The following is an 18,231-nucleotide window of genomic DNA, read 5'->3' as shown; positions in this document are numbered from 1 at the left end:
CGATGGGCATTTGGTCACACGATGGGCACTTTGCACTAGTTCAACCAATTCCCCATCATAACAAATGTGATCAGTGTTGAACCCTGTCATTTCCAACTTGCTACTAGGACGTCCTCCTGTCCCCTATATCTGCACTCCCTTTGCACCAGGAGACTTGGACACAGACACCAATTTCAACAAGACTCTTGACGCTGTCTTTCGGCTGCTGAGAGATCCCCCGCCATCCCCCTCTCTGACCAGGCGATCAGCAGCCTCATACAGTTCCTCTCCTCCACTCAAATCCCCTCTTCCCTGCTACCAGCCATTCATTACCACTGTTCAAGTCTCATCTGTTCTTACACTCAAGACACTCACCTACCTCCACGCCGCTGTCACCCCCACTTTGGCGTTCCTCTCCACTGTCCGGGCCTGAACCCCCACCACCACCACCACCACCATCCACCTCCACCCTCGGTCAGTCCAGCACTGTCCCTTCTCATTCTCCTCCAAGGTGGACAGGTCTTTTCTAGGGGGAGAGAGAAGAGGGAGCGAAAAGCGGCTTATGACCTTTCCCGTCGCACATTGAACTCCCCCACTTTGACGCTGAGGGAAAGTGGCAATCAGCCTAGATAGAAGTGACGCCCTTATCTGAGAACGATGTGGCTGAGCTAAAAAAAATAAAAAATACAGAGCCTGTCTCCATCTGTTACGGCGAACCTGGTGGGAAGAAACTACGTTCTGAGAAAATCTACCAAAACACAGCATGGCCCCTGGTGTTGAACTCACATGAACACTAGGGCTAGAATGTGCTTTGAAGAGACACAAGTAATGACACTGAATCATCTGAAAAACTACAAAATGAAAGACTCAATGAAGCCTCAATTTATTTTGAAGTAATGAGAGAATAATGCTAAATGATGAATTAGCATTTGCATTTTTGTATTAGTTTCATTGTTGTTATCCTTATAGTGTTTAACCCTCCAGAGGATTTCTGTTACATTCTTATAACCTCCACCCCAGCGACAGCGCAGGCCGAGAGGTAATGTTTTCAGTGGCGTGCGTTTGTTTGTGCGTGTGTTAACAGGATTATGCTGGCTTATTTACTGGAACAATTTTCACGAAACTCAGTGGAGGGGTGTAGCATGGGCCACTTTAGAACCCATTACATTGTGCAGCAGATCAGAATCACGGGCCACATCCACAAATTAAAACAAAACTTAGAACAAAGCCAGCCACCTGTGTGGGGGCGCTAGAGACACGGGGGGTTGGACTGGGGTGTGCGGGGGGAGAATGAACGCATTGCCCCCCACCGCCTGTGACCTGAGGGGCGCACCACTGAGCTGGCCAAATACAGCCACCCATTCACTTCCAGTCATTTTAACCTCTGCCCCAGCCAATCACGGGGCGGGTCCGTGAGCCTCCCAAACACGGCCACTAGCCATTCACATCAAAAACTACCAGACTGCTTTTCATGAAACTCGGTGGAGTTTAGCATGGGCCAATTTAGACCCCATTCAATTCGGGCGTGCACAGAGCCACGAAATGCATTCAGGGGCGGAGGCCTGTGCTCTCTGAGCACCATATCTAGTCTATATCTAACATCACTCTGACAACTGGCTAAAATATCAACATAATTATATCAAAAGCAAATTATCTTCTTCTCAAAATCAATTAGGAAAAATACAATGGAGAGATCCATAGTGAGAGTGCACAGTTTCAGCATTGCTGTGAAATGAAGCAGCATAGAAACCTGTGCGTGTTGCTGTGTGTACACTACAACGCCTCCCAACTATTTACTATCAAGCAACCCCGGGTTGACTGAGCTGTAGGCTCTGTAATGGCGGCTGGCAGAGCTCACTCTGTATGCAGGGTCGGCCCTACTCTGAGAGGAGACTCACACGTTGGTTATTGTGTTCTATTCTCATCAATGTTTAAAAGTCACCAACTCTGCAGGAGCGACAGATGGAAGAGTCAAACGGTATAAACGCTGGCCCCTAAAGGGCCCCTGATGAGCCAGTGCAGATCCTCTTAGGGACTCATTTCAGAGTGTGGCGAAAACAAATGCAGGTCTTAGAGAACAACCTAATCCCGTGACCTGTTCGCCATTTCATTCCACCTCAAATTGCTGTGGCTCAGAGGTCCATGCTATTGACAGGAACATAATTGTATGCTAAGCTTTTGGAGGGGGGAAAAATAGCAACATATACTCCTTTGTCACTCTTGTCAAAATGTTGTTTTGCACAATTGCAGTTCAGAATCCTTCAGTGCTTTACAAGTGTCCTTGTGGTATTTGCAATCAGAAATAATAACAGTATTTATTGACAAGGGCCGAGAACTAGTTTGAACTACAAAAAGGTTTTATGAAGAAAATGGGTGCCGAAAGCAGACATACAAAATATTTATTTTTAATGGAACTAAATTGCCAGAAAAATAAATAATACTTCAGATATGGAGCAGTAAAGAATGAATAAATGAGTGAATATACTATATAGAGATGAAAAGGATGAATTGAGGCGAGGAAAGAGTGGAGTGTGTAGGCATAGACATGGGTAGTATTAATATGATGCAAAATAATTTGAAATTGGTGTTCTGTTGTTAAAGGGACCAAAAACATTTAAACAGCATGCAGATAATTAGCAGCTGATGATGTGTTTCTGTCATGTTCCTACAATGTTACTTTGAGAAAATGACAGGGAAATGCAGAAGGCAGAGTCTCGATTGGAAAGCAGCCAAAGACAAGGTGCTATAGTACCAAAAGCAGGGGTCCTGACAACGGTGCAGGATTAGCTGCTGATGGTATCCAGGGAGACAGCTTAAGTTCCTACAGCATCTTGTGAGGACCACACTTACACTAGATATCATTGTAGGCTCAGCGTCCAGGGAGAACATGATCCGGAAAGATCAGACGGAGAAGAAAAGGACATATGAGGGCTTGTCTCTGACTGCCTGAGGCAGGGCTGTTAGGGGCGGCTGCCGGGGTCGCGTAGGGCAGCCCCCCTACGAAGCCCATCGACTAGGAATCAGTGCTGTGAGTAGGAGTAGGGGGAGAGCTATCAGCAGCACCAAGCTAAACTGCAGCTTGAGAACGTATCATCAAAAGCTCTAAATCGCGCGCACATTCAAACTCCATCTTGAGCCAAGCCGTTATAAGTGAAAAACAAAAAGATAGAAGCAAAGGTAACTGGATGCTACAATGTACAGTAGCTATATTTCTTTCTAAGTGCTATTTACACCACCCGACATCGTTCAGGTGCAGGCTGGAGTCAGTAAACATTTATTTCTATAGCACCTTTCACAGAACAGAGATCACAAAGTGCTTCACAAATCCTCAAATAATTTAAAACAATGATTAAAAAAAGCAATAACATAAAAAACAAGGCCATAAAGACATAAAGCCATGAAATTACACAGGAGGCTAGACAAAGGCCAGTCTGAAAAATGTGTCTTAAGCCGTGTTTTAAAAGACTCAACAGTGGCCCCAGATCGTAGGTCCAATGGAAGCTTAGGAGCCACATCTTAGGAGCCACAACTTCGAAGGCTCAGTCACCTTTAGTCTTTAGCCTTGAGCGGGGGACAACCAACGGGCCCTGGTCAGGTGACCTGAGAGACCTAGTGATGTAGGGATGGAGCAGGTCACAGATGTATGCAGGTGCCTGACCATGCAGAGCTCTAAAAGTGATGACACGTACCTTAAACTGAATCCTAAAATTGCTAGGGAGCCAGTGTAAGGAGGCTAGGGTGGGAGTAATGTGACGGGTGTTTCTGGACCTGGTCAGCAGCCTTGCAGCAGTGTTTCGGACCGTTTGTAGATGGTCCAGGGATGCCTTGCTGAGGCAGGTGAAAAGGGAATTACAGTAGTCCAAACAAGATGATGCATTTGATGATAATAATTTCCGGAGTTGGAAAAAACAATTTCGGGTCAGTGACTTAATGTGATGATCAGTACATTGCCTGATCAGAAATATCACCAAGATTTCTGAGCTTAGACTGTACAGTTATTGAGAGGGGCTCCATACATTGAGCAACTTTACAGTAGAGGTGACATTATCTGAACCAATAATAATAACCTCAGTCTGTCACCATTGAGCTGAAGGAAACTGTTGGCCATCCAATCCTTATCAGCAGTCAAACAGTCATGTAAAACAGATATCTTGTCAGTCTTATCTGGCTTAAAAGACATGGACAGCTGAATATCATCAGTGTAGCAGTGATAAGAGACATCATTAAATTTGCTAATAATCAGTCCTAAGGGAAGCATATATAAAGCAAACAAGACCCAAAACAGCACCCTGGGGCACACCACAGAACAGGGCAGTAGTTTCAGACATATAGGGACCAACTGACACAGAGAAACTCCTATCGAGAGAGATAGGAGAGCCAGTCCAGGGCGCTGCCAGAGATACCTGCACACTGCCTGAGCCATTCTATCAGGATGCAGTGATCTACCGTATCGAAAGCTCTAGTATCAGCAGAACGGAGAATTCACCAACATCAGAGGTTCAGGTTCATGTTCAGGGCTAGGGCAGGAGCAGGCGTTCAGGTGTAGCAGGGCAGGAGCAGACATATGAGCCTGTCTCTCTAATATGATTAACATGTGAAGTAAGGGGAGTAGCGGATACATCTCTGCACCCCATGAGCAGACCCCCACCCCCCCGCCCCCCTCTCTCTCCTCCTCAGTCTGGGACCACTGAGTTGCACAGGGAATTTACATTTTAATGGCTCGAGCTGCTTGGTGCCTCTGCATCAGAGTGCAAGCTCAGCCGAAAAGCAGCAGGTGATCGCTTGCAAGAGGGTTTACAAGGCTCTCCCTGAGACAAAGCACCTCTCCCATCAGCACTGGACCCACCGCTTAGCACGACGCTAGAGCTCCACACTAGTGCCATTGTTTATTAAATAGGTGAGTAAATACAGTAGGACATGGCATTACGGACTGGCGTCTTTGCTTTATACTTTTTGCCAATACATAATCCCAGGGGAGTGCCTATTCATGTTGTCAATTAACTCAAAATAAAACCGGTTTACTTTTTTTTTTTTTATCCATTTCAATTATTTATTTGTGCTTGATTGTTCTCGTCTGGCACAATGGAACCAATGGGATGATCCCAAAAATGCAAACCCCACCGACCTGACACTCCAGGCAGACTCAAGCAAGTGCTAAAGTAATTGAAATGCCTTATTTAATTTGTCATTTCATAAAACTGAGCCCAGAAGACTCCTTCACCAAGTCTAACCTTGTGAGATTTGCGATATCAAGCCAGATGTTTGACTTACCCTGAGTAGTGAGCTCCAGGCCAGCAGTCAGCTAAAGGACTCCTCTTGCAGGCGATCGATAACTATTGAACATGCCAAACGCAATCAGCCCCAATTAACTGTGTGCATGTTGATGGGTGTGCAGAGCTTATCAGAACTGTAGGGCTAAGAGAGACAATCTCCTCAGTTTTCCATAATTAGATAAACAAATACTTCAGGCCAAATAGAAGCCCATCCATCCAGGATGTAACTTTACATCAAATACAGCAACAGAACAGAGAAACAAATAGTGAAGTCACCATTCATGAACAGAGCAACGACCTGTCAACTTCTACTGGTCTGAACCAGAGACATTGTTACCTTGTTATTCCATTCCCACAAAACAGAGGTTGTAAAAAAGAAATCCAATCCCTTAACTGCATGAAAGATTGTATGCAATGATACAAAATGGCCCACCGCATTTAAAATACCCTCGAGGTAATGAAAACATAATAGAAAGTTTAATGAATAGAAAAATGTTTGGGGAAAGGTCTACCTACACAGGGCATGGGTAGAGACACTGCATTTCACAATCATTTATGAGCCCCCAGGTTTAGACTGCAGAGTAAGTCATCAAAAGACAAAATGTTGCCCTGTCAATGAAAGGCATCTGCCTGTTCCCATGAGCAATTCTAAACAGTGATCATAGATGCCATCGGCTCATCCACACCCTCCCCTGCAAGTTCAACCAGCATTGGCAATCAATGCAGCTGATCCTAAATCCCGGACCGGTATGAACAAAACGCCCACCGCAAAGTTCTCTTCAGGTGTCACCACACAACTTGAAGGCACAAATACTTATACTGTATATACTGTAGCTACACAGGGTCGACAGACACTGCTATTAAACGAGCTATCAAAATAACTGTAATACTGAAAAAATGACAAAACTACAAAGTCCATTTGAATAGGCCAGAATAAACAAACTTTTTTCCACATTCATCTAGTTACAACAAAGTCCAAGACCAGACCAATGTTTCCTAAGCAAGGAAAATCCAGCCCTGGCATGATCGACCAGACAGTGCATTGGAGATAATGACCGATTGATGCAGTAAGTCCAGTCATTAGGGTCATGGCAGGCGGCTGAGAGCAGGGTGTCCAGAGTGATCACCTTGTGTGGGTCATTGATGACCACCTCTTCGGGATGACAGAAGAGAGTGCAGAAGGATGCCTGGAGGGGGGGCAGAGAGGGGGGGCAGAGGGGGGGGGGTTCAGAAGGAATAGGAGGAGATAAGCGATTGTTAGGCCAGGGACGGCTCCAGGTCTCACTGGTGTGAGATGAAAGGTCCTCGGTACGTGAGGGATGTGGAGGGTACCTGTAGCCACGGAGACGTTGAGGGACTGGACACCAGGGTGCAGGTCTCTGCGTGGTGGGATAGTCAGGAAGGTGTCACAGCACAGGCGCAGCTCTGGGGACAGGCCTTCACCCTCACCACCTACGGAGACAGCAGATAAGACAGGATAGATAGATGTAGACATGTAGATAGATAGATAGATAGATAGATAGATAGATAGATAGATAGATAGATAGATAGATAGATAGATAGATGGATAGATGGATAGATGGATAGATGGATGGATGGATGGATGGATGGGGTTGTGCAGCAGCGCAACACAAACATGCATGTACGCGCACACACACATACACACACACACACACACACACACACACACACACACACACACACACACACACACACACACATTGTACTATTTACCCATCAGCAGCAGTGTAGGTTTGGTCACTTGGAATGAAGAACAAGGCCTGACAGCAGCGTGGGAGTTCACAGCTTCAGCACCAACTGTGCCAACAACCTGCCAACCCTGGGACACCTTTACCTAGAAAGTAGAGACCCTGGTCATTAGCTGGTGAGGCTAATCCAAAAACCCATCTACAAAATGTTTTATAAGTCATGCAATTACAATTAGGATGTTAATTCACTGAACGCAACTGTGAATGTGAAGAAGACAGTTAGGGTACCTTCAGCATATCTGCAAGACTTTCATAGCCATAAACTCCCATGATCTCCATCACACCTGAGCTGGCTTTACTAACAACTGGCGTCAGTGGACAGCTGGATGGATGGTCAGATACAACACATTGTAAACAAAAAAAATGCATCACAATAATAATAATAATAATCATCATCATCATCATCATAATCACAGTATGATAGACAGGAAGAAACACATTTGTCCCAACAGATCAATGCAGAGGATTTGTGTATGAAGGGTACCTGTTGTAAAGACTGCTGGCAATTCTGTCCACTCCAAGGAAGTAGGCAGAGCGCAGGATGGCACCAAGATTCATTGGGTCCTGCACTCCATCCAGAACCAGCCAGAGGGGGGTGTTACTGTTGTCCACGGGGGGCTTTGAGGACCTCTCCTCTGAGAGATAACGAAGAGGGCTGGCCTGTAGGCACAGACCCTGGTGGACCCTTCCAGAACACATCTTATCCAGTTCCTTCTTACTGACCCGTTGGACCTGCAGTCCCCGCTTTTGGGCCTCCTCACACACCTGACGGACAGAGGGCCGCTGATACGCCTCTCCTTCCTTCACAAACAGCCTCCACGCCTTCCTCCGGCCCTGGGTCAGAGCCAGGAGACAGGGAGACACTCCAAACAGTGTCTCATAGTTTCCGTCTTCTCTGGAGTCCTTTATTCTATAGTCCTTTATAACCCTCTCACGCTCTTTAGGGAAGTCCTCCGCACTGAGTTTCTGGAGCTCTGAAGACACCCTGCTGTCCACCTTAGGTCTCCACTCCCGGACAGCTGGGGCCTCTCTCCGGACAGCTGGGGCCTCTCTCCGGACAGCTGGGGCCTCTCTCCGCAATACTTTGTTGGAGGCTGGAGTCTTTGGTTCCGTCTGGGGCTCCTGCCGTCCTCCAGACACAGCGGGCCCGTGTTGGAGACCAGGGTTGGTGAGGACGCCGCGCCTCGTCTTCTCTACTGGTTTAGCGTCGTTATCCTTCCGACACAAGAAAGGGCTGGAGCAATGATAGGAGGAAAACTGAGAATGTATTCTCATATCCGACATCCGGGGTCTTACGCTAGTATGACCAAAGAGCCTGCAATAGTTCAATGTGAGATTCCATGTCCCCATGTTTGTAACTACGATGTCCAATTATATTCCCAATTATAGGCATAAGGATTATTGCTAACTGATAGCTATTGCTTAGAAATGTGCCTCGTATACGCTAGTTAGCTAGCCATGCGCATTAGCTATAACAGTTAATGCCCTTCAAAAAGCGTCTGACAACTAACGTTATGCACGCTGACCTAACTCTCCTATTTTGGACGACAGGACATCACGTCATGTATGATAGGCTACTCGGTGTCAGTGCTCAAGAAGAACAGAAAAGATTGCCATATCTAAAGCTACACAGATCAGTATATAGCTAGGCTACTGTAACTGCATGCATGGGTATCAAACCCTCCATGGATCAAACTCGTGGTGGTTGGTTGGTTGTCGTCGCCTCTTCCAGGAAGTAAACAATCCTCCTCCATTGCCAAGATTCAATAGCACCCTCCAGCGTCGGTTGGCTGTATTGCAGTTTAAGATAAATAAATAAAATCCCCTGGGTTTTGGTTTGGGGGATTTGGGCGTTTCAGCAGCGGCATAGATTAGAGTAATATATATATATAAATATATAGAGCAAAGAATAACAGTATGCATAAAATATAGAATGGGCATATATATACATACATATGTACATACATATGTACATACATATGTACATACATACATACATACATACATACATACATACATACATACATACATACATACATACATACATACATACATACATACACTCAGGAGCACTCAGGCACTGTTATAGAGTCTGATGGCCGCTGGCACAAAGGAGCTCCTGAACCGTTCAGACTGGGGTTGTCCAAGGGGTTGTCCAGGATGGACTTCCGTTTGTCCCTCACCCTCCTGTCCACCACAGCCTCCAGACTGTCCAGTTGTTACCCGACGACAGAGCTGGCCTTGTTCAGTTTGTTTGTCCGGGACAAACAAATCACACCTAGACTACAAGATGCTACACGACACACCTACTACACAATATTATACCCCTATAAGGCTTGGTACATGGGTAGCATTGGTGGGTGTGTCACCTACATTAGTGTAGTGAAGGGTGTGTCATGTTTCGGGTCATATAAATCTTTTCAAATTGTCATAAATCTGTTTTCAACCTCTTTATATTATATATTAGGTGAAGTGATACACAAGTGAAAAATAACCATTTTCCAGTTCAAAAGGCTGTGCCAGCCGCTCATGCATAACTGTGACTCATGCTGAGACATCTGGACTAAAGTTCACTGACAACCTGTGTGACTTGTCCAACTGCAGATCATGAGGATCATGCATCAGCTCACTGAGGTGCAGTGTTCCAATGTCATAGGAATGTTATTTTTGTACAGTATCTCATTAAACACATCACTCAGAATGACAATAGAGGAACAGAATGCACACCCAACAGAATGCAGGTGCATCTAATCTCAGTGCAAGCCAATTACAATCGAGGCCTCTTATTAGAATAACCATATATGTGCGTTTTGATTTTCTGGGGAGCTCTTGATCAGTAACAGTCTCAGGCTCAATGGTAGAGCGGGTCGTCCAATGATCGTAGGGTCAGCGGTTCGAATCCCACAAGTTGAAGTGTCCTTTGGCAAGAAACTAAACCCCAAATTGCTCCCAATGAGCTGACTAGCACCTTGCATGGCTACTGCTGCCATTGGTGTGTGAATGGATGGGTGAATGAGGCCATTGTAAAGGGCTTTGGATAAAAGCGCTCTTAAGTGCAGTCCTTAAGACACTGAGATTACAAAACAGGAACACAACTGTAAATGGCACTTATATGGTTATTCGTCTGGACATTTCTTTTTTCTTTTCCCATATCCCCCCTCATAGTTTGCGTAAATGTTGTTCATAGTTTGTAGTCAATTCACACATGTTGCAATAACAAGAAAAAACAAAATTCTATGAATTGCATTTTATTCCAAAAGGTCAAGTAATAGGTCTCTACAAGAGATTATCATATACATCTTTGTACCATAGTTGTCCTCACCCAGGCACCATTGGTGTAAACATTCAGACGGATTTAGGTGCCACCGACACCAGCCATAAAATAAAAGAAGAGATCTCGGAGAGTATGGGCAGTTTCTCCTCTCACATGGATCCAAGTGTAGATGGACCGACCACTCCACCCCCCACCCCCACACACACACCACATTTTGTTCAGTCTTTCTCTCCACCCAACACTTTTAACAATACCAAAAGCATCAAAGAGATTAATCATTTAAAGGCCCCAAACAATACATTGTAAAAGGGCTACTTGCCAATCGCATAAAGCTTAGTAGCCATTGCTTGATTTGAGCAAGTTCACCAGAGCTGACCCCTAAAATGGTCTATGCTTTAGCATCTCATCCTGCACCTCTTATAAACAGTATCAGCGAGTACCAACACGTATTTATTTCATTCCAAGTCAATCACCATCAGCAGTTATGCAGAGCATCCTGGTGTCCTCTGCTTTAGGACAGGCCACACAGACTCTCGCTGACTTCCCACAGCTTCTTGGCCACTGCATCGTCCTTGGCCTTGGCGCTCACCTCCTGCACGGCACAGCCAGAGAAGTAGCACCCGCTCTGGTGCTCGATGCCATCCTGGAGGGCACAGTGGAGGGTGGTCTGGGCACCGCTCTCTGGATCCAGGAACAGCAGTCTGGATATTGGCTCGATGAACACTTTCTGCCACAGGCTGACATTACGGGAGAGCTCAGTTTTCACTACTCCTAAAAGGGTTCAAAGCATAAAAGAGGATCAATCTGACAGAAAATAAACAATGGATACGCTGTGTGTAGAATCATCATTGAGGAATGCAGAGATTATCCTGGCTAAGAAGGACGTTTCCCCAATGCTTATTGTTTTGAAGTAAATCACATACCTGGGTGAACACTGTAGCAGGTGACATTGGAGCCCTTCAGTCTCTTGGCCAGCTCGTGAGTGAAGAGGACATTACACAGTTTGCTGTTGCAGTATGCCGCAAAGAACTGCCAGCTGTAACTTCCAGTGCCCAGGTCTTTATTTGTCAAAAGGGCATCAAAGTCAATGCTGCCCCAGCGATAGGCCATAGAGGACAGCGTGACCACGCGGCCCCCAGTCCCGTCCTCCAGCCGGTCCAGCAGCAGACAGGTCAACAGGAAGTGCCCTAGGTGGTTGACCCCAAACTCAATACCAAAGCCGTCCTCCGTACGTCCATCAGCTACCAAGCCTGAAACACACATCACAGTGGTGGTCAAGCGAAATCCAAACCATTTCCCCGTTCGAAGCTCCTCTAAAATAATTGTGAGGAGAAGAGAGGGTGTTTTACGAACCGGCGTTGTTAATGAGAAGGTCCAGTCTGGGCTCGGTCTTCAGGAACCTCTCAGTGAACGCACGCACAGACTTAAGACTCCCCAGGTCCAGCTGCATGAACGTGACATCAGTGCTCCCCGTCTCCTGAACAAAAACACATTTCATATCTTAGATTATAATCCTACATGAATAATTCAACGAATTACATAATTCAGCAGATTACAATGAAGGCAATGTGCAACAAATCTTTCATACCTTTTCTATTTCACTTATAGCAGCTTCAGCTTTCTCTTGGTTACGGCATGCTAGGATGACCCGGGCCCCTCGCCTGGCCAGATCCAGAGCAGTGGCTTTCCCGATGCCTGTGTTGCCACCTGTAGACAGGGCAGAACAAAAGAGATGGTGATGGAGAAGGTAAACTCGATTAAAATCACCCCAAAGAAATGTCTAAGGTATAGGCTACTCTCCATTAGACAAAAATGACACTAGAACTGAATGTAGCCAGACAAATTTCAAATGTCTTGAGGTGACAAATTTGTTTTCACAAGTGACAATGATGTAGAGCGAATTTCAGCAGCTGCTGGGGCTAAATTATACAAATGAATGAATGGGCAATATTTTTCAGGAACTCTTAAAAATAAAGAAATAAAACATACACTCAATTTCACTAAAGACGTAACCCACCTGTTATTATTGCCGTTCTCCCAGCCATCAATGCCTTTCCTTTGCATTTGGATTTTTTGAAAAGACTCTCGACCAGGACAAGATAAACCCCCAAAATAACACCAGCTAAAACTAAGAAAGCTAACATGGTCTGGGTACGCGCTCGCAGTTCTACGTTTGTTCTAAAAACCCGGTGATGTGGGCATTTTATAAGATAAAGAACACTTCAACAGGTTCTACAGGTTCCCTTCCCATGTGTCACAGGCACGCACTTCTTACCGAAACCGCTTCAGATTGCACGTTTACTCCTCTTACGTCACCTTACACCCAAAAGCTCATTCGAAGCAGCCTATCCTGCGGTCTTTTTCGTGGCAGGTGCTCTAGACCAATTATGTCAATTCCGTGCTTTCAAGTATAGCATGTATTTAATCAGTGCTTTCAAGTCTGTTATTATGCCTCGATCCAAAATAAATCACCGCCATAGGCCTACCCTCTGCCGTTTAAACAATGAGGACTATCCAGTCTACAGAATCAGCAGATGTATTTCTTTGTTTCTTTTACCTGGGTGTCAAGACACACCCAGGGGTTAGGCTACGTCAGACTTCCTCTAGGGCCAGAACATGGATCTAACCCCTGGGTGTGTTTATTGTCATGTAGGGCTACATGGTTCACAAATGCTAGGAATGTGACTAGGGTTAAGACATACGCTGTTGTAGACGACATATGACAGGGTGCGGGACAGGACATGACAGCGCAAAACAGTACAAAAACAGGGCACCAAAATGCAGTACAAGTCACGAATGGCATAGGGTCCTGTAATTGTGTATCCTCGAGTCGTGTAGGCTAATTGTGTCCACCCTATAGGCCCTTTACACACATACTTCCTATTGAATCTATTGTGTTGATAGGAAATAAGAAATGTAACCATACAGTGAGTAGACAATATTTATTTAGAGAGATATGATTGTATAGCCTGTTTACTTGAATGTATTTTTGTTTTGTTTTTTGTGTATTTGAATGTATTTATGTGATATTCAAGTCGATTTGATGCCTATTGTGTACCAATTGTATGGAATGTTCATCCCATTCTGGTCTAATAAATAACATAATTAAAAATAAATAAATAATAATAATAATAAACACACATACTTACTACATTACTGTGATATCCTACGTGGGTCAGCTAGTGATTTTCGCCATTCATATGAGCCAAATGCCACAACATTACCTCTTTACAAACATGACAATCCTGAGATAGAACGCGCAAGGCACAGCCCAGCACTAGGCCCAGCAATTGCAAAGTTTATTGTTCCCATATATATATATATATATATATATATATATATATATATATATATAGACTGCAAGTGTTTCCTAAATTATATGGTTTATCTTATATTTTATTTTACATGTGTTAATAAATAATAATAATAATAATACATTTTATTTGTAAAGCACTTTTCATTTAAAAATCAATTAAAAAGTGTTACAGGTTTAAAAGCATTTGTAGCATAACATAACATAACTGAACAAAAATAACACCATTTTAACAGAGAAATTACCTTTTTAAAAGGTAGGTTTTTAGTCCTGCTTTAAAAGAGTCCAGGCTCTGTGCTGCCCTCAGCTGGGTGGGGAGGGTTAGGGTTAGGCTGCAGTGCGGCCGAGCAGAAGGCTCGATCCCCCATGGTGCACAGCCTGGTGCTGGGGACCCAGAGGAGCAGACTGTCTGCAGGTCTGAGGGTACGGGTGGAGGATTGTGGAGTGATCAGTTCTTGTAGATGAGGAGGTGCGTGTCCGTTGATGCATTTGTGGGCGAGCAGCAGGATTTAGTCGTTGATCCGGGATGAGACAGGGAGCCAGTGCAGTGAGTGTAGAGTGAAGGTTATGTGCTCATATTTACGGACTCTCATCAGGACCCTGGCAGCGCTATTCTGGATGTATTGCAGCTTCTGGATGCTCTTGCCAGGAATCCCGATGAAGAGCCCATTGCAGTAGTCCAGTCTTGAGGAGATAAAGGCATGGATGAGCTTCTCTGCATCTGGCAGGGTTTGGGAGGGACGGAGTTTGGAGATGTTTTGGAGGTGATAGAACGAGGTCTTGCACAAGTGTTTTATATGGTCGTTGAAGGTCAGGTGAGGGTCAAACCGAATCCCCAAGTTTGTGACTGAGGGGGGGGGATGGCCTGGCCATCAAAGGTGAGTTGGGATTTGGGTGAGGACACTGGGTGCGGGGTGCCGACGAGAAGTGCCTGGGTTTTGCTGCTGTTCAACTGGAGGAAGTTGCTGTTCATCCAGGCCTTTATCTCCTCAAGACAGATGGTGAGGGATGACAGGGCTGCAGAGGGGTTCTGGGCAGTCTTGATAGAGTTGAGTGTCATCAGCATAGCAGTGGAAGGATATCCCGTGTCTGCTGATGAACACAACCGAGGGGGAGCATGTAGGTGATAAAGAAGATGGGGCCAAGAACCGACCCCTGCGGAACACCACAGGTGACAGGGAGCAGCCTGGACTTGCATCCTCCCAGAGAGACATATTCAGACCTGCCAGAGAGGTACAGTAGGACTGAGACCACTGTAGTGCACAGCCTGAGAGTCCACTGTAGTTGTGGAGGCGCTCTAATAACTAATAAGATCTTCCATCTTATTTTCCTGTTTTGGTTTATTTTATGACTATTTTTATGTGAAGCACTCCATGCATGCATCTCTGTTGTAAAGCACTTTAAGCTGCATTTATTTGTATGGAAGGTGGTATACAAATAATGTTTATTATAATTATTATATTAAGACATCATTTTTATTGCAGAACGTGCCATTTATTTTAACAGCCAACAGAACAGATGCCCAGATGAGTCAGTTGAGGAAAATAATCTGTAGGCTAGTAGGCCTAGGCTATTATTCTTACAAATTGAAAATATAGTTGTTTTAATCTCAAGAGACAGAACCCCAGGAAAGCGGCCGGACCGGACTCTGTCTCCCCCTCCATGCTGATGTACTGTGCTGATCAGCTGTCCCCGGTGTTCACTGACATCTTCAACACCTCACTAGAGACACGCCATGTTCCAGCCTGCTTCAAGACCTCCCCCATCATCCCCGTCCCCAAGAAAGCAAGGACCACAGGCCTCTACAGCGACTACAGACCCGTCGCCCTGACCCCTGTAGCAATGAAGGTTTTTGAGTGCCTTGTTCTGGGACATCTCAAATCCATCACAGACCCTCTCCTGGACACCCGGAAGTTCACCTAGAGACAACAGGTCAGTGGATGACGCAGCAAACATGTCTCTACACTACATTTATATCAGGTACTTCATTCATTACATACTTTTTTACCAAAAAGTAAATTAATATGGTACAGTCTACACTCTAAAGACATGCCTTTCACACTGACAAGCAGATGGTGGTTTGACAGTGGTTTGTAAATGGTGCAGATGCTCTGCTCAGAGCAGCGCTGCTAGAACACCTGACCTGGATGCAGACTGTAGCAGGTGACGTTTGTGCCTTGCAGTCTTTTGGCAAGCTCATATGTGAAGAGCATATTGCACAACTTGCTGTGGCAGTACTTCAGAAACAATTGCCATCCCGAGTCTCCCAGGCCAACATCTTTGTGAGTGTTCAGGCAATTGAAATCAATGTGGCCAGCAAGCTCGTAAGCTAGGGAGGCCACTGTCACCACTCGGCTAGGGCCACTCTCCTTCAGACGGTCCAGCAGCAGGTTGGTTAAAAGGAAATGACCCAGGTGATTGACACCAAAGATCATCCCTACACCATCCGCAGTCCTGCCACTATTCAGCAACCCTGCATCGAAAAGAGCCAAGGTTTAGAAATCAAACATGGAAGACACACTCACTGTCTTATGTAAAATGCATTAGCCTGCTCAGTGAGAATTGGACACAGATGAAATCAGCTATCAAATGACTTAGCTTTCAGAGTTAAAATGAACAAGATTGACTTGTTGAATAGCACAAGAGCAAGCAAGGGAAAATCCAGAAAGTACTGGGTAGGTTGTGCATTTTGCACTGCTGTATCAAAGAACGCAATTAACGACATGTGCACTCACCAGCATTGTTGATTAAAATATCTAGTCTGGGTTCAGACTTCAGGAAGGTCTCAGCAAAGGATCGTACAGACTGAAGACTCGCAAGATCCAAAGGCATGAACACTACATCATTGTTCCCAGTCTCCTGTAGATAGAAAACAAAACCTTACGTTTTATGTTATTATGATGGACAAATTTATCGAAGGCCTATTCCTCAATGTCAACAAGTGTGCTCACACACTTCAGTCATTACTCATCATGGCACTGTTGTAGAATGTAATGTCCACTGTTTGTAGGCTATGACATGAGACCACAGGTGAGTTCAGCCACAACAAAATGTTGCTAAATGTTTATTGAAACCAAAACGGGGGTGCGTTGAACACTGTGTTATGCAAGTGTTCTCTGTAAAGTGCATTGTGTTGCCTCTGGGTATGAAATGCGCTTTACAAATAAAGCTTTGATTGATTGATTGATTGATTGATTGATTGATTGATTGAAGTGTTGCACCTATGGCAGCTGAGAAGATTACTATCAGTCTATGGATTGCGTAACCCCTCTGACACACCCACCAAACAAGAGAAAACCTACCTCAAAGCCCGTTGCATAGCCTACTGCTTCGAGGAATGTCATTCAATCCGGAAACCATAGCAAAACGTTTTAACTCATCACTCATCTCTGACAATGCCCATATGTCTTAACTCGCGAAATCAGGATGATATTATGATCTCTGTGCGCCCCCTGCAGGATATAGCATATCATTACATCTACTCTGATAGGCTACTATGCACATTGTATGAGCATATTTATATATATATATTAGTGTTAATAATTATTAGTGTCTGTTTTCTTAATGACGTACTTGTTTCAGCAAAATAATTATTATTTATTATTACATAAAATGAATAACACTTAAAACATTGCATATATTCATATTATCTCCTCCCCGAGGAGAGACTGGTGACGCGAGGCTATATTCATATTCATGAAGAAAATATCACGTGGAACATGCATCATGGGTGGGGCTTGATTAAGAGCGTTGATCCAACTGTCTCCGGCGCTGGCACAGTGTAAACGAAGTGTGGAGATAGGTCTGTCTGGCTATGCGAGACTAATCCAACGTCGACTCGTTCTTTTTTTTTTACAGCAACAGTCTGCTGCTGCCTACCTACCTTCACGATGTCAATGATTGCAGCTTCTGCCCTCTGCTCGTCTCGACAGGCCATTATAACCCTGGCCCCTCTCCTCGCCAGGTCCAATGCGGTTGCTTTACCAATGCCAGTATTGGCTCCTAAAGGAATAGCAGGCCTATGTCGGTCAGTAGATTTCCTTTTTAGAGTTGCAAAATTCACAAGGCGACGAAGACATGTTAACTTTTAGATAGGCTACTCACAATTTAATGTAGCTTGCATGTTCTTTTTTTAGCCCTACAACTCACCTGTCACTATAACGACTTTCCTCTGCAACCGCGGCGCTTGTACATCTCGGTAGTTTCCGAACTATCAACAAATATGTAACTATAGGCGGGGAAATCTCCAGCCCCAATAAGGAGCAGCACGAACATGCTTGGCTATTATGTCCAACAGAGGCAGTAGCCCATGATCCACATCACGAAGCATTTGAGAAGAGGGTCTAGATTACATTCATGGTCTAGACACTTCTCTGATAAATGTATTCGCTACAACAATGACCTATCTGGGTGAGAGGTACAGGACATGATATACAATATCTGCCACTGTCGCCATCACGTGGCTCCTTTAAATATGGCACTCTAGCTTCACCCATCGACCACCTAACACCTGTTCTATTAATACATCCATGCCTAACACGCACCCACATCCGACGCACTGACAGAAAATAAGACCAGAGACCACATTTTCTCTGAAGCTTCTTAAAAATCTTTGTATTATTT

At 44.9% G+C, this 18,231-nt stretch overlaps 2 protein-coding genes across 3 annotated transcripts; both read right to left on the bottom strand.

Moving 5' to 3' along the window:
- Nucleotides 1-448: 448 nt before the first annotated feature.
- On the bottom strand, nt 449-8,441 carry mrm1 (mitochondrial rRNA methyltransferase 1 homolog). 2 transcript variants are annotated; one of them, XM_084450088.1, is made up of 6 exons: nt 7,506-8,441; nt 7,250-7,343; nt 6,987-7,107; nt 6,585-6,704; nt 6,380-6,439; nt 449-505 (listed from the first exon to the last, which is right to left on the bottom strand). In XM_084450088.1, exons 1-5 carry the CDS (start codon nt 8,369-8,371, stop codon nt 6,390-6,392), a joined length of 1,251 nt encoding a protein of 416 aa, XP_084306214.1. In that variant the 5' UTR covers nt 8,372-8,441; the 3' UTR covers nt 449-505; nt 6,380-6,389. The 2 variants fall into 2 exon arrangements, with proteins under 2 accessions (XP_084306214.1, XP_084306213.1); XM_084450087.1 differs by lacking the exon at nt 449-505 and having other exon boundaries at nt 5,796-6,439.
- Nucleotides 8,442-10,806: 2,365 nt separating this feature from the next.
- LOC311318320 (retinol dehydrogenase 11-like) lies at nt 10,807-17,605 on the bottom strand (the record flags this gene model as incomplete). Its single annotated transcript, XM_084449612.1, has 7 exons — nt 17,492-17,605; nt 16,344-16,467; nt 15,752-16,081; nt 11,884-12,002; nt 11,649-11,772; nt 11,219-11,545; nt 10,807-11,066 (listed from the first exon to the last, which is right to left on the bottom strand). Exons 1-7 carry the CDS (start codon nt 17,543-17,545, stop codon nt 10,807-10,809), a joined length of 1,338 nt encoding a protein of 445 aa, XP_084305738.1. The 5' UTR covers nt 17,546-17,605.
- Between the last annotated feature and the right edge of the window lie 626 nt (nt 17,606-18,231).

This window comes from Borostomias antarcticus (genome assembly GCF_949987555.1).
Source record: "Borostomias antarcticus genome assembly, chromosome: 15".
Lineage (NCBI taxonomy): Eukaryota > Metazoa > Chordata > Actinopteri > Stomiiformes > Stomiidae > Borostomias > Borostomias antarcticus.
This window is presented reverse-complemented; position numbering and strand designations above follow the sequence as displayed.